Source organism: Lepus europaeus, chromosome 22, assembly GCF_033115175.1.
Source record: "Lepus europaeus isolate LE1 chromosome 22, mLepTim1.pri, whole genome shotgun sequence".
NCBI classification, from domain to species: domain Eukaryota; kingdom Metazoa; phylum Chordata; class Mammalia; order Lagomorpha; family Leporidae; genus Lepus; species Lepus europaeus.
Genome location: NC_084848.1, coordinates 8594787 through 8611937, shown reverse-complemented (window position 1 = coordinate 8611937; position 17151 = coordinate 8594787). Strand labels below are relative to the sequence as shown.

Here is a 17151-nt window from a genome sequence, read left to right as displayed (position 1 = left end):
TGGAAGGTCAAAGTTGCTGGCAGCAACATGTAATATATTTAGCTCTGATAGAAGAGTCCTATGATAAGCAGTCTGATGGGGAGAATAATGAGCCCCAGTTTCTATTTCAGATTTAGTTTCCACAAATTTTACTCACTGATTCTTAAAAAACAACTTGACTTTGCCAGATAATTATTTCCTGTCGTAACTAAGATGCCGTTTAAATTCTGAAATGGGCGGGATTCTCTCCTCTCCGACGTGCTATGAGAACGAGCACTCTGAGTGCCGCAGCTGAGTCACGTAATTACCAGTCACTCTCCGTGTATTTCTCTTCCAGTTATCCTCGCTGCCTGACTTGATTCCGGCACTCACAGCTGCTGAACAGCGAGCGGCAGCCTCTTTAAAGTGGAGAACTCATGAGAAGCTGCTGCAGAAATACGCCTGTCTGCCACACGTCATATCGAGTGATCAGATCTATTATCGCTTCTTGCAGAGAATGTTCACAATCATGATGACCAATGTGAGCCCAGGACCTTTCCACTTACTCTTCTTAACTCCTGGTTGGTTCTGGGGTTGCCAGACTCTGGCTGTCCTCATTTCATTCTGTTCTGCTGGGTGGGAGGAGGTCATTGTCCAGTGCACGGAGGAGGGAACTCGGCTTTCCCTTTGCACCTGCACTGGTCCTCCCTTTGATCAACTCCTACCTGGCTGGAGAGGGAAGGAACAGGTGGTACTCTGTCTCGCCCCTTCTGGGTGCTGCTGGGGGTGGGGTGGGGTGGTGGAAATCGACACCCTGCAGACCTGATGTTTTTCTGGAGAGAAAGTTGACAGGATCCCTGACCTTGACAGTGATTCCTGCTCCGACGTGCACTATTGACGTCCCTACAGCATCAGTGTCTCGCCTCACTCTGCTGTGTGGCCAGGGCTTGCCTTAAGCTCCTTTGTATGAGTTTGGTTACTTTTCCTTTGTTACCTAGTGAGTGGCTTTGTAACAGACAAAACCTGTACCTAAACCATGGGTGTCCTGTTACAGATCAGGACGAGAGGAGATGTCCAAGAACAGGGTGTACTCAAACCTCTGCATGAAGTTAGTTGTCTGCTTTTTTTCACAGATATTTCTAGAAAGGAGTACTTAACTCATAATTCACTTACATTTAATATAACATCCTGTTACCATTTTTGAAGTTTAAAAAGGCTCCAGATAATGTTTCTGTTTTACAAACTACCAAAATACAGTTTCAACTCTCAATATTTGTTCTCAGTGACGGGTAGATGATGAATTCTAGTAGCTTCAAAGATTTACAAAACAAAAATCAATAAAATTGATGTCACTTACAGCTTAAGTAAAAAAGTAATAAGCCTATTTTTCTTATTAACTATGACTCTTACAAGTTTATTTCACATGTCAAAGTAAAAGCAAGGGATTGACCATTATAGTGTAAGTGTAGCAATTATATACCTGTTTATTTACTTACTTATTTGAAAGACAGAATAACACAGAGAGGGAAAGATGGACAGAGAGAAACATCTTCCATTTACTGGTTCATCCCCAAATACCTGCAATGGCCAGGGCTGGGTCAGGCTGAAGGCAGGAATCTGGAATGCCGTCTGAGTCTCCTACACGGGTGGCAGGGACACAAGTTCTTGGGCCATCGTCCGCTGCCTACCCAGATACGTTAGCAGGAACTTGGATCAGAAGCAGAGCAGCCAGGGCTCCCTGGACATCCCAGGAGGCAGCTTAACGTGCTGCACTACAGTGCCCACTCCCAGATGTAACAATATTAAAAAGCAGTGTTGACAACAATAGCATCCGTGTGTATTTTACACTTAATAGCATGAATGTACCAGGTAGAACATTTTGCATAAAGTCAAACAGACTATGCGAATTTCTTTCAGCAGTTACTGATTTGAGTGCCTAGTATGTGTCAGGGACTGTTCTAAGAGCTGAAGATTGAGGGGTGGCAAAACAGGCAGAATCCTGCCCTACCGAAGCTTACACTCCGGAGCAGTGATGGGGGGATCGATTGGAAGGCAGTTGGAAGTGAACACATTAACAGGTGCTCACAAGTGCTGTGCAGTCTGATCTCATTTGTTGTTCTCAGCCTAATTACTTAGAAAGCAGGTTTGCACTTAGGAAGTTAATACATAATTATTCCATATTCTTAGCTTCTCTTATCAGGACAGAGAAATGATGTATGATATAGAGTGTGAATGAGTGCTCTTTAGCCTGAGAGATTTTACTGTTTTCTTTTACAAGGAACTAATTCCACACTTTCAAGGGAGTACATGATTATTATAGTGCAATTTGCAAAGAGGAGACACATATAAAAGATTTATTTTCAGGGGCTGGCACTGTGGTACAGTAGGTTGATCCTTCGCCTGTGGTGCCAGCATCCCATATGGGCGCCGGTTCTAGTCCTGGCTGCTCCTCTTCCGATCCAGCTCTCTGCTGTGGCCCGGGAAAGCAGTAGAAGATGGCCCAAGTCCTTGGGCCCCTGCACCCATGTGGGAGACCCAGAAGAAGCTCCTGGCTCCTGGCTTCAGATAAGCTCGGCTCTGGCCATTGCAGCCATTTGGAGAGTGAACCAACAGATGGAAGACCTCTCTCTCTGTCTCTCCCTCTCATTGTCTGTAAACTCTACCTCTCAAATAAATAAAATCTTAAAAATTTTTATTTATTTTAATTCCATACTTAAAGATCATAATATTCATTCATTTGTGCAGTACAATTTATTGATTTCTTGCAAGGTGGTAAGGAGAATTTTAGATCCAACAGAAGAGACAAAGGACTTGTTCTCATAGGATATACATTGTCATGGAGACATGTGACAAAATTAGCAGTTGTCTTCAAAATCCTTTAATATCTAGGTTCCCAAATGTATTTTACAGTTGTTATATCCCATATTGAACCTTTCTAAGATCTATACCTTGCCTTTAGTTAGGTTTCTGAATTATTTTAATATGAAAGAATTTCCATTGTTCCACTTCTCTTTTTTTTTTTTTTTTTTTTTTTTGTGACACTGAGTTGCAAAAGAGACTGAGCAGTCGTCCTGTAGAACATTCTAAGCCTTTCTTTGTCAGGTTCCTTCTTCATGGTGTTGACTTAAGTATTCATGTATTTTCTGTATTTTGTGTAAACTCCACGTTTGATCTAAAGGCGTGCTGAGATTTAGCTTAAACATCTTGAGAACACTCTGTGAGTGCCGCTGTGGGTTTCATGTTTCATCCTATCTGGACCGTTGTCCCCCTGTAAGTGAGCTTAGAGGGGCTGTGCTGGTGGCGGCAGCTGCACTGGCTGGAGCTGCAGACTCTACTTGTTCCCTGTGGCCTGCATTGTGACCTGCAGGGGATGCCTCCGCTCCGAATACCCAGTGTCCCCCTGGCCTTACCATGTGCTGCTGGTTCTCGCTTGAATCAGTTATTGCATTAGAACTGGCGAAAGAGTGATGTAAAAAATTCCATCACTTCTTGGGCATTTTGATGGCATTCTCCTGGGAAGATGTCTTTTCCTTCATCCACGTGAGTTCTTTGATTAGCCTGAGGACATTTCTTAATGTAAAGACGGAATAAATTCTTAATTCTTTCACTCTAATTATAAATTCTAAGTGCTAGGAGTTGTTGCATAGCCGCTTATAAGGTGACAAATTAATTTTTCTTTTTACTTTACCTATTTTTAGACTCATTTAAAAATATTAAATGATGTTTTAATCAATTGTAGTCTTTATTCTTTGTGCGCAAATGGTCACTTCTTTAAGACAGTTTTTATGTTTATGAAATGATTACATTTATCTTTGGTTTCTAACCCAAAATAATGTTGAACTTATACTATAAGGCTTAATATATGTGATGTATAAAATGTACATATTTTCTTATGACAAGTTTGTCTGCATATGGCAATCACTCTACACAAAATGAAAGAAAGCAATATCATGCTTCTATTTAATTCGCTATCTAAAGTCCATTTCTCTTAAGCTCAGTTGTGTTTCTGATCATCTGTATTCCTTACATTTTCTGTTCTAAGTCACAGCAGATATTCTCCTGTTACATTCGACACTTTAAAAACACCAGAAGAACTAGTACCCAACAGGATAGAAATAGCTTATATAAAATATGCAGGCAATACTGTCTCAGTAATGTAAAATTTTGTTCTATTGTACTGGAAGGATTCCCACTATAATAGTCTGTGTCTTCAGAAATGGAATATTTGCCACTTACATGTGAATGCAGATGGTGAACAGGAATTTTTAGTAGACACAAAACATTTGGTTGAAAGATTTTTGCCCAATACATGGTTTGAACTCAAACTCAGTAAAGATAAAGTATTTAATTCATCTAGAATTAAGGTTCTGTCTGGTGATGTTACAGAAATTCAAAGAACAAAGGGGTCCGGAATATTGCTAAGAGTGATTGACATGGTGTCCTTTGGATTCCATATTTTATCATGGACAAAGATCTCAATGATTGACATAGAGGTTGAAGAACCAGAACTAAGCCAGAGGGACTGCAGAGTGGGGTCTCTGGGTTATTTTTGATGATACACCTGATACATGGTGTGTTCAGTGACTGACTGACTGACAGAGTCCAGGGAATGGCCACAAGAATGGGTGCTGAAGTGTATTTGAGGAGCATGTCACTTAAGAGGAGATGACAAGGAAATAAAGAGTGAAATCTCGACGATTTGAGCGTGATGATGCCAAATTAACTTTGTCATGTGATGTGTCGATCAACTTGTCTGAACGATGTTAACGTTAAATTATGAAGACACTTCCAGGATGATAGACGTCATGTGACTCGACAGGCAGCAAACATTCCTCTTTTAACCAACTTAAAGTTGACTTGGTAGAGCCAATTTGTCCAAAATATATAATATTAGGCTGTAATTGTCGTTCTTATTTGTTTCTTTAAGAATGTCTTACCTGTTCAAAAGGCAGCTTCACGAACTCTCTGCATTTTTCTACGTTACAACCGTAAACAAGAACAGAGACAAGAGGTCATTCAAAAATTAATTGAACGTAAGTAATCATTTTTTCTTATTTTGAATTTTTATTTATTTATTTGAGAGGCACAGAGAGAGGGAGAGAGAGCAAGAATACTTCCTTTCACTAGTTGTCTTCCCAGATGCCTCAATGGCAGGGGCTGGTGGAGGGCCTGGCCAGACCCAAGCTGGCAGCCAACAGTGTTATCCGGGTCTCCTAAGTGTGTGGTAGGGACCCATTGCTTGAGCCACCAGTGCTGCCTTCCCAGGTTTTGCAGTCAGGAGCTGGTGCCAGGAATCTAATTCAGGTATTCCAGTGTGGGATGGGGTGTCTCAACAACTAGGCTAAGAGCCTGCCTGCCCTGTCTCATTGGCTTTAGTTAGGTGTCACTTATAGTATATATCATTGTCATAAGTAATTAGCTTGATCTTGGTAAATAACTAGTATATGCCTTTATCTGACCTTTGTAGGTTAATTTTGTTTGTTTTAGGAATCTGGATGTGGGATCAGATCTGCAATGAAAGCCTTTGATTACTTTGAGCCTTCTTTTGTGAATTTCAATACTTGAGAAACTGAAATATGTGCACTTACAGTAGAGGCCTAATTTCTAGCCTGATGTGATAGGTTTGAAACTAAAACATAAATTGAATATCTATTAATATAACGATTCATTTATGGTCCTGATTAACAAAATTAACAGAATGTGGGTTTTTCCTTTGGAAAGAGCTGGCAGTGCCCATGAGTATGTATGAATGTGGATCTGGTGAGCCTCGATGCTTTATAATGCCTTAAGAAACTAAGTCGATTAGCAAATATAAATTTCTTTTAATTTGTTAAGGGCTAAATCAAGGCAAAGACGTTTAGGTAAAATTTTAATTCTAAAAATAGTGGCACACTACATAAGCTTGAAAAAGTTTATGGAAAATGAACATTATCTTTTCATTTCATTTCATTTCATTTGTCCACAAACTTTTGAAATACTCTTATGCTTAGTGAATTTGTTAATTGTTGTACAATTGCTTTGACTATATGTCATAGTGTTTTTAATTAAACTCTGTTATCTAGAATGGCAGGTAATAAGATTTTTTTGTTACTGGAATTTACCATTTTAAGTATAGATTGTCACTTTTAGAGCACTTTTAAAAAAAAGCCCGTGTAAGGAAACTATGTTCAGTATCCTTTAGCCTCTTTTCTTGTAATCTACTTTGAGATTTCATTGTCTAATGGTAGGACTGACATTTTAAAATAAGTTTTATTTTGCAAGAAGGTTCTGTGTGGCTTTAAATGTTATCTTGCTTTTGAATATTTATATGAAAAGGAGAAAATTATTCTTCGAGTAATGACTGAATTATTGTCAGTAATACTGTTTACATATGACTTTTTACACTTCAAAACATTTTTAAGGCAAAAAATTAATTTGGCTATTAAAACATTTTACTAATACAGCCCTGCTTTTGAATTCTGTGTCTATACTTGGCCAGTCACGTGACTTTCACCTCTCTGAATCTCAGCATTCTTACCTTTTAGGAGGGGTAAATGTGTGCGTTTGCTTGGGTTGCTTTTTAGGGTTAAATGAGATAGTATGTGTAAAGTACTTAGCGCACGGTGAGTCATCAGAAGTACTAAGGTATAGTCATTCACTAGTTAATAAATGCATTTGGATTGAAGAGATGTTTAATAAAACTTTTTAGTGTTTTTTTAAGGCATTAATTGCTTTGGAGTTGACAGATCAGGGATGTTTCTCCTGCCTCTATTGTATTTGTGAATCAAATTGGTAGTATAAAGAAATTTGTCATGGAGTTTGTGTGTTTAATTTTGTCACATGTAATTACATGTAGGAACAATTAACTTGATAATTTTTGTTACTGTTTCTAGAACTAGGTCAAGGAAAAAGTTACTGGAATAGACTTCGATTTTTGGATACCTGTGAATTTATCATAGAGATCTTTTCCAAATCATTTTTCTGTAAATATTTCTTTCTACCTGCTATTGAACTGACACACGATCCAGTAGCAAATGTGAGGTATGTACTAGTCTGAACAAATATTCAAAACCGTGTCTTATAGACCTACTAGAGTAACTATTTATAAAATCTTTTCTTATGCAATTAAAAATCAAGTGAAAAGTTTATGCTTGCTTTGAAATTCCTAAGATCATTTTTAAAAAATTGCCATATAGTAGTATATACATTTATGGGGTACAGTGTGATAATTTAATACCTATATACGATGTATAAACATCAAATCAGGGTAATTAGCATTTTCATTTCCTTAAGTATTTATCATTGTGTTGGAAGCTTTCAAATTTCTCTTTTCTAGTTCTGTATAAAATTTGTAAAATAATAGGTTGTAAACGCTTTCACCCTACTGTACTGGAGAATACTGGGAATGGGAGTTTCGATAACCCACTGTCTCTTCGTGTCTCCTCTTCCTACCGTCTAATGATCCCTCTTCCACTCTGGCGATCACTGTTCTGCTCTCTCCTCTTTAAGCTTCTTGGTGTTAGAATATCTAGTGTTTGTCTCTGTGTGCTGGCTCATTTCACTGGACAGAATGTCCTTGCCGCCATCCATGGTGTAGCAAGTAAAGGGATTTTATTCTTTTTTATGACCGAACAATCAGTATAACGTTTGTGTGTGTGTCAGGTCTCGGTTGATGGCATATTCTGACTATTATGAATAGTGCTACAGCGACAGCTGAGTATTCTCAGTTGTGGAATGTTAATAGGCCTTGGAAGCACAATCTTTCAATACTGTCTTGGATCTTCTGTTTTGTTGGGTTGAGAGAGTGGCAGGTAACAGCCAGATCATCAGGTTTCAGATCCACACGTTAGCATCAGGAGGATGGCTGGATATCATTAACTGATCTAACTAAGGGCAGATCCACACGTTAGCATCAGGAGAAGGATGGCTCGTTATCATTAATTGGTCTGATGAAGGCTAAGGTCTGAAGTCCTGTGAATGAGACTTGGACTTCATTAGCTGTTAAATGAGCTGGAACAGGCCTGAAAATGGTTTGTTTGGAAACTAAAATAGTATAAATATATATTGCCGTTTTTCTCTTCCAGACAAGCATACTGTTTCCATTTTTAAATTGTAAGATATACGTGAAATTTACCATATTAATAATTTCTAAATGTATAGTTCAGTGGCATAAAGTACATGTGCATTCATACTTAAGAGCTACTTATTCCTTTGATAGTGGGAATTATAAACCTTCAGCCATTAGACTGTTCTAAGCTTGGCGTCTCCGTCCTGAACTTGAACTCAAATCTGCAACAGAAATGCAATTCGAGTGAGTTGGTTGAGGCTCCCAGAGCAGCACTGTAGGGCTCCCCGCTGTTTTCACATGCCAGCAAAATTTGGTTGTGTGTATGTGTGACATATGTTCATCTTTTATAAACAACTGGCATGCATTGCAGGCAATGTGTAAAACATATTAATGCTTTTAAGTAGGAGCAGCTGGTGAGGCAGTGAGCTAGTATGGCTTCATAGTCTTGCTGTTGAGATCAACATCCAGTGTGATGGAGTATCACTTACCAAGCAGTTGACAGAAGTAACTAGGAAGAAAGTGAAGTCGTCCCTGCTCTGATCCGTGTGACTAAGAGAGAACAATCGGCAGCCAGGTGCAGATTAATTGCATATCTCTCCATGAACCCGTGGGGCTCTGGGGGTACGAGATCACTGTCCTCCAGCTTGTCTCGGTTCTCGCGGTCCTGCCTGGGCGGCTGCCAGCCACAGGAATAGGTCCAGCAACGCCATGTACTGACTGTGTTCTGGGGCTGTGCAGGTGGAGAGGAGTCATCACAGGCGAGGGTGGTAGGATCAGGCAGGTGAGGAGGGAGGGCTGCCGACCCACCCAGCTTAGGCTGAAATTCCAGGTGTGCGCTACCTGGTGTGTCGTTTGACCAGTTACGGAACCTCTCTGTCCACCAGTTTCCTTAGTGCCTGTTCATGAGGTGTTCCGAGGAATAGATACCCGAGATAACGTAAAGAATTTGGCTTACCGGGAAGGTAAGAACTCTAATCTCATGGGGCCAGGAGTCTGTCAGAGCTGACTCGGCGTATGGCACGTGTCTGGGCCTGCTTGGGTTGTATAGAGGGAAGTGTGCACAGGCTGTTAAGTAAATGCTTAACATTTAAATTCACTGAGTTTAGACAAAGTCAAGGCTGGAAAAAGACTGCTGGTGTTCAGGCCATCTCATCTTCTGGAAATGAACTTGGTTCCCTCTGGGGAGCCATGACGCCTCGCCTCGGGAAAGCCTGGAGCCTGCTGGGCGAGGCGGAGCCCATCACTGCTGTCCACAGTGCGGGCAGTCCTAGAGCAGGAACCTCTTGACCTTGGTTGCTTGAATAAGAAGCTAATTCTGCTTTCTATGAAGACTTCTCAACGGAAGGTTCATCAAGGCAGCATCCGGGAGACTTTAAGTGGGTTTTGGCTGCCTCTGGGTTTGCAGTAGAAAAAATAATGACGTGAGAGCCCTCGTCTGGTTGAACACACAGCCTGGCCAGCCACCTGGCATCCCCCTGAACCGGCCCTGGCAGGGAGGAGAGGTTTAGGTAGCAAAGCACATGTCCTCCACACTCCCGGGTCCTGGAGAGATCTTCGCTTTCCTGGACTTCCTGGGAGCTCCCGGCTTTCCTCAGCTCCCTTCTCTGTTCCTTGTCACCCCCCTCGACGGTGGTAGTGTCGGACTTTTCTCTCTTCTCCAACCGCATGAACGGCCTTGGTGCTCTCTGTAGTCTGTGGCTTATCTACATGCTGAAGGCTCCTGGCTCTGTCTCCAGCCAGGGCCTCTACTGTGGCCAGCAGACTCGTTGAGCCAGTTGTCCATTTAGTATTTGCACAGAATATCTAATATCTAATAGACACATTAGACCTCATCTGTCCAAAACGAAATCCTCGTCTTCCTTAGCTGCCTATGCCCCTTCTGTGGTCTTCTCCATCTCTGTCAACAGCTATTTCAAACCAGGCCAGAACCTCAACTCCCTTCTCTCCACCACCCGCCTCCAGTCCCTCTGCACAAAGGCTGCTTCCGAATGGATGCAGTATCCAACCACTCCCCACCGCTTCTTGCGGCCGCTTCCCTGGCTCAGCCCACCCCCTCGCTTGCCTGAATTTTCCCAGCTCCTTCCCCCTACGCTGTTTCTCTTCTGTTACCACCGTCAGACTAACACCGACACAGCAGTCAGGTGATGTTTTAAATGTTCAATCAGGTCATTTTACCCCTCTGCGGAGAGCTGTCTAGTGGTATCTTCTGGCCCTGAAAATAGAAGCCAGTCTCCTTACCAAGGCCTGCTTCTTGCTACCCTCCAGTGTCTCCTGCTAGTCTCACATCCACTCTGTGCCCAATTTACTAATTTAGGCCAGTTGGCTAATTTGGGGTGACCTTGAGGGAGGCTCCCCCTCTGCCCCTGTGCTGTCCTCTTCCAAATATTCGTATCGCTCATCCCCCAACTGTCTTCAGGTTGTTGCATAAAGGTCCTCTCTCCAGCGAAACCTTCATGGGCACTCTGACCACCTGCTGTCAGCTGGCTCAATCCTCCTCCGCGGGCACTCGCTCATCTTCCTCCCCAGAGCGCCTGCCTCTGTCTGTTGGCATTTTGCTTGTTTCTCCTGCGTCCCAAGTCCCATGCTAGAGAGTAAGTTTCACCAGGGGAGAGGATCCTATTGCCTTGAGTCTCCGTGGCACCTCCACACCCAGAGCAGCGAGTGCTTGACATGGAGAGGCACTCCAGAAACGCTTGGTACATGAATACAGAACTCGGGGACTATCTAAAACTTGACTTTTCTCTTAGCTTCCTGTTACCAGTCTGCATAGCTATTGAATTCACTCGAAGGTAAATAATTTATTGTAGAATGAAACTCTGCTACCTATTGCCCAAAGTGAAATCTACTCTGAAGATTCCTGCAGATAAGCACCTGCTTCAGCAGTTAGAAATGTGTGTGAGGAAACTCCTGTGTCAAGAAAAAGACAAAGATGTTCTGGCTATTGTGAAAAGAGTAAGTAGCGCTCTTGCCACCCAGCTGCCACCAAGCGCCCGCATGGAGATGGCGTCAGTCCAAGCTTGTCCGCTCTAGCTGGATGGGGCAGCTGTATGTGAACACGCGGGCTGGCGTGGGGCAGGTAGTGGAGGGTTCGGCTGGTGTCTCCCACAGCTGGATACGAACTAAGCTACCACTGTGGGTGGTAGAGCCCCACCAGGGAGAGCTGGCCGTGGGGTGCTCAGTCAGCACTCTCCAAGTCACAGTCAGTGCTTCGTCCACCAGGCTGTGTCTACAGCTGACCACAGTCCAGTGCAACTCTGTCGGGGAAGTCGGGAGCGCTGCATCTCCTAGGAGCACAGCCCTGCACACTTGAGGAAGTTGTTTGATGTGTGGTCGCCCTCCATCTAGAAAGATCAGTGTGTGAGTAAGGGCAGAGCCAGAGCTAGAACACAGATCTCTTTCCTACCCCTGAGCATGTGTCTTTTACAATAACAGAACGTTGTATTTTATGGCTACTATTGTTCTGTTTTGTTTTAGCATGAGAAGTTATGCGGATATTTTGGGATAATGGAAAACTAATACAGTAAAAATTGGGGTTGAGATCAAACCTTAATATACTTTATAATCTTCAAAAGCTCTTTATACTAAATATATAATTAATATTTTTATAAGAGCAGATCACTTAAAAGTGATCACTTTTGTGAATCTGTGAATTTCTTAACACAGTTGTGAGCATTTATTTGTAGTGAGAGAGATTAATTCATAATGTGGTATAAAGTAGCATCAGATTTCTTCCCTAGAGATCATTGTCAGATAGTATGAAGAACTTCTTAATAAAGTGATCTGATAACTTAGTATTAATTAGTATAATTTTATTTTGCTGAAATGTACATTCCTCTTCCACAGCTGAAATATCCAGAAATACTCTGTGTTGGACGCCCATTTAAATCTAAACACCCACATACCCCCCCCCCACACACACACATAGTTATTTTTATCAGATATTTCTGTTCTTATTATTAAAATAAGAAGTTTAGGTGATAGAGTTAATTCATCAAGATAGTAACCATGAGAGGGTTATTAACTTTTCTAAGAGAACTTGTTAATTCAAGATATAATACAGACCAGCCCCACAGATACAACACAGATATAATTAAGTTAGTAAATTATTCATCTGCAGTGGAATATTCTGGAGAACAACTCTTCAGTACGTTTCACACAATGACATCAATTTGTCCCATAAAGATTCTGTAGTGTGATGTTTACAAAACTGAGGTGTTAGTACAGGGACTTGCAAGGAAGATATACAGAGCTTTGGGATTAAAATGGAATAGTTGACTCTAGTCTGTTTTTCAATGGAGAGTAATTTCATTTTAAAATGGGACACTATATATATATGTGTGTGTGTGTGTGTGTATTATATACAGAACTTCCCTCTGGAAAAAGTGTCTCCTTGAGAAATTATTGTTTGATTTAATTTAGTTACTCATCAGTGACTACAGCATTTTTCTCTGTAGACTGTCTTGGAGTTGGACAGGATGGAAATGTCCATGGACGCCGTAAGTAGGCCTTTGTCACCTGATGTGGCTGAGATACTTGGACGTTGGCGGAAGCACGCCACTAATGTTGTGCAATTTCATTCTCAACTTCAGTTTCAGAAAAAGTTTTATGAGAAAGATTTGTTGGATCAAGAGAAAGAAAGAGAAGAGCTGCTTCTTTTGGAAATGGTATGTTGCTCTCACATGCACAACATACACTCCTTTCTGAGAAGAATCAACTGTGCTTTGCTATTAAACTTAAAAATATTCATTATCAATTTTATTTTATTTCTTGTTCATTGACTAAAGAAGAATCCCAGTTTCCTGAAATTTTTTATAAACTAGAAGGAGAATCACATTTGAGAACCTCATTTTATTGAATCTGCCAATTTATGTCTTGCCCTAACCCCACTGGGGTTGATCTGGGCCGCTGTTGATGTAGGGGCATGTTCCGTTCTGATTTCTCTCTCTTACTGAAGTTCGATCCTTTGTTGTCGTACCACGGCTTCTTATTTAAAGCCTGTGCTCCTCAAAGCGAACAATTTCTTTGCTCCATCTTCAGTGTCACTGGGTCTTTCTCATCTCCTTTCATCTGCTGAGCCTATCCAGTGACTCGAGTTTTCCAATGTGATGCTTCTCACTTCTGAACTTTACATTTAGTTCACACACACACACACACACACACACACCCCATATACCCATATATATATTTAATTTCTCTGCTGAGAATTCACTTGCTGTGAGATTTAAAGGTCAGAGAAAATCCTCTGAGAAGCAAGATGCGTTATTTCATCAGTCTTCTAAGGCAAAGGTGGAGTTTGGAGTTGCTGGTGTTGGACAGTGGAGAGAGCAAGCAAACTCTGAGAAAATGTTAGGACTAAGTGACCCAAACCCGAGATAAAAATCAAGCAATAGCAAAAGACCCAAAGATGACCCTAATACTGGAATTAGTAGGCAGGGACTTTAAGATAACTGTGACTAACAGGATTAAGATAGGAGAGGGAAAGATGGAGAAAACAGGTAGTTTTGCGTTAAGCCCACCTCACCTTTTTCTGTTTGACGTGTCTGTTTTCAGTTTTAGAATTGCCGTTTGATTCTTTTTCATTTAGCCCACATCTGGGTGGAAATTCTTGACCTTGTTAATTTCCTCCAGCCTTTTTACATGAGCTCCTGAAAGGAACGTTCTCTGCTGGTGTGCTGTCACTCGTGCCGGGTGGGTGCAGAACGTGCTTTGTGCACTAATCTTATCTGTTAATTCCGCAGGGACAAGGGGCTCCCAAGTGTTGGCAATATTTTGTTTTGCCAGTAGAGCTGTTTTACTTTGGGGAAATTCATTGAGCTACACACTTACAATTTTTCTTTCTTCATGTATATTATACTCCATTAAAACCCTTAGAAATATCCAATAGACCATTTTATTTTCTCTCAGTCTTTTTCTCATTTTTTTAAAAGGTTCATTTATTTGTTTATTTATTTGAAACTCAGAGTTATGGAGAAGGAAAGGCAGAGAGAGAGAGGTCTTCTATCCACTGGTTCACTCCCCAAATGGCCGCAATGACCAGGGCTGAGCCAGGCCAAAGCCAAGAGCCAGGAGCTTCATCCAGGTTTCCCATGTGGGTAGCAGGGCCCAAGCATTTGGGCCATCTTCCATTGCTTTACCAGGCAAATTAGCAGGAGCTGTATCAGAAGTGGAGCAACCAAGACTCAAAGTGGCGCTCATATGGGATGCTGGCTCTGTAGGCGGTGGCTTTACCCACTGTATCACAGTGCAGGCCCTTCTCTGCCTTTTTACAGAAATATACTATTTTGTCTTTTAACAAATAGAAATCGAAATAACCAATAGTAACAAAATATTTTGCTGATGAGAATCAGTAAATGAAAATAAAGGCTCATTGCAACAATGATACCAAACTCATTGTCTTAGTTTGACCAGTCCGGGGTCCCACAATTCTGTAGATGTTAAAACAGCACACGCCTGAACTTTTGGCTTTTTCCATCATGGCTATGGAGAGGAATACTTCCTTTTGACATTTTCACGAGCTGTACTTGAATCTCTCTCTGAAGCTTAGAGTGATTTCTCATTGGAACAATTTCCTAAGGCTATTGAAGCTGGACTTTTAATACTAAGATAATATTTTATTAACAGGAACAATTAGAAAAGGAGAAGCAACAGAGCGATGGACGGCCCGTGAGTGATAAGATCTTTGAAAAGAAACGTAAGGAGTTTTCCTGTCTTCACCACTCACTCGTGCAATTCCTGCTTCCCTGGAAGACCTGCCGAGTGTTTAGTTTTCTACGTAAATTGCTTCAGTTTCTTTGATTTGTCCAAGGTGGTTTTGCAAAGTTGTCCGCTCAGTGTGGTGCAGACACTGGGATGCATGCGTCCACGGGAGGGGTCAGTGTTGAGGCTCAGGTCCTCCCAAAGGAGAGCTCAGAGCGCAGGGTCAGCGTGCGACTGTGAAGCTGACATATGGAGCTCACTAAGGAATTAGAGAAAATGACACATTTTATTTTAGGTAGAGACACTAAAACACCGACACAAAATCTGCCCAAGAGCATCCCCGTTTCTGCTCCTGCACCTGCGTCTAGCAACCCATCGACAAGTAAGAAATAACTTTCCTTCGCGTCTCTTAGGAAAATGGCAGGGCTGGCGCTGTGTCAGGGAGACACGTTAGCCACAGCCCGTTCCTCGGCCCTTCGCACGGGTGGTTTTGTTGGTTGTTAGTGGATGGCGTGGGCGCGACACTGAGCTCACACTGAGCGGGGACGCTGGACCCAGACCCATCTCCACCTGACTGAAAATGGTGGTAGTTGTGGGGAGGAGGGATTGGGACAGCCAGGGGTGGACTGAACAGTTACGTTCCTTTTCTCTGCTTCTTACCGCTCTAGGCAAAGAAATCAAGAAATCCAAATTGATTCGAAGCCAGTCTTTTAACAATCACGCTTTTCAGGCGAAATATGGCAACCTAGACAAGTGTGCTAGGTACGATCCATCAGCTATTAACTTTGTGACTTAATTTTTAATCTCATAATCAAACTTTGCTACTTATGTGAAATAATTCCAGCACTATAAAATTTAGAATTAATTTTGAGGGTTTTTTGGGCTAATCATTTATCATTTTTTTTCCTGTAAAGACTGTTATATTGAAAAAAAAGAAGTCTACCAATAGGCATAGAACCAGAGCCTGGAAGAACACTGCCGTGACACTGTGTGATGTCACGGTGTCTGTCTGTCACTGTGGGAGGTGGGGGGGGGTGAATCAGCATGGCGCGGCTTCCAGGGGAGCCTGCACGTGCTCAGTGGGTGTGGGCGGCGCTTGCTGTCCTGGTGCCTTCTGCGTGTTCACATGGCAAAGTGGTCAAGGCAGAAATCCCCTGACAGTAATGAACGTCTGAGCATCAGAAGAAAAACCGCAATTCTGAGGAAGCGGGCGTCTCAGGGAATACCTCTGAGACAAGGTGTCTTGGGTCATGGCATGGGGAGACAAAGGAAGAATAAAAGCAACAAAGGTTTCCTAAGAAGTGGAGGGAAGCACTTGAAATAGCTTCAGCAGCCAGGGTGTAGATGGCGGATCCAGAGACGCTGTGCTGTGTGTAACGGAAACCATGTTCTTTTCCAGTAAAAGTTCCCCAGCAGGATACACACCCTCTGCCTCAGGACTAGCAAAGACTCCCGTGCTTTCCTTAACTGGTAAGTGCAATCTAAGCTCTTAGAAAATATTGAACTTAATAAAATATTTCGTTAGCATGACTTATTTATGTCTAGAAACAGTGTTTTTCCTAAGCTTATCTTTATCAAATCTCTGTGATATTAAACTTTTTCCCAGCAGTTGAGAAAATACTTGACTATACTGTTTGGTTCTCAAAGCATTGACATCTGTATTCAGTATACAGAGCAGTTCTGCAAGGCAGACGGTAATTATTGTGAGAAACCTAACATAGTAAGATAACAACAGGAAGTTGTTGAATTAAAGTTATGGTATCTTGAAGTTCTGGCTATAAATAATAAAACTATCGATTACTTTTATCTCAGCACAGCAGTGAATTCCTTGGAAGTACTGAGAACGTTCAGGGTTTGAGAACTTTATTTACGACCAGGGGTGCCTTTCCAGCTAGCTCAGGTTGGAGCTGGTGGTGCCCAGGACTCCAGCTGGCAGGAGGGGTCCTCCTGTCCCGTTGCAGGCCCCTTAACCCAGCTACAGTGACCATAGTTACTCATGAACTCGCAGCAATTCTGGCCAAGAAATGTCTTTTCCTAAGTCATTAGGGAAGTTGATTCAGGGATGGTGTTTTAAAAATTCTGTGCAGTAACTTCTTTGGTTTATACCTGAATAGTTCTCAAGTGACTTTGAGAATCAAGAGAGTGAATGGATGTGGCTTAATCCTGACTTGCATGCAGCATCTTAACTAAAAGCACGGATTTTATAAGGGTGTGCCTTTTATTAAAATGTTTGAAAAATGTTCTGTCTTAAAGTTCAACACTATTTTGTGAAGTCTTTAAGTTGAATGAAAATCCTCTAGTAACATGCTTGGTGTTATGTATTGCTCAGTAATGTTGATATGGAAGAAAGCGTCACTGTAGAGTCGCCCATCCCATCTTATCTACAAAGAGAAAATAGAAGCAAAATGTCCTCCTGACTGAAGTATAGCAGCTTCCTTGTAGAAATGTGT

The 17151-nt window shown here is 41.8% G+C and overlaps 1 protein-coding gene across 1 annotated transcript in view; it reads left to right on the top strand.

Annotated features, from left to right (window-relative positions):
* Positions 1-17151, top strand: part of PPP4R4 (protein phosphatase 4 regulatory subunit 4) — a 102877-nt gene that overhangs the window by 79158 nt on the left and 6568 nt on the right. The window contains exons 14-23 of the mRNA XM_062181266.1: positions 317-499; positions 4886-4991; positions 6831-6978; positions 10813-10957; positions 12460-12501; positions 12595-12669; positions 14627-14696; positions 14997-15083; positions 15370-15463; positions 16101-16171. Of these exons, the coding sequence (XP_062037250.1) occupies positions 317-499; positions 4886-4991; positions 6831-6978; positions 10813-10957; positions 12460-12501; positions 12595-12669; positions 14627-14696; positions 14997-15083; positions 15370-15463; positions 16101-16171 (1021 nt within the window). The remainder of the gene's footprint in view (positions 1-316; positions 500-4885; positions 4992-6830; positions 6979-10812; positions 10958-12459; positions 12502-12594; positions 12670-14626; positions 14697-14996; positions 15084-15369; positions 15464-16100; positions 16172-17151) is intronic.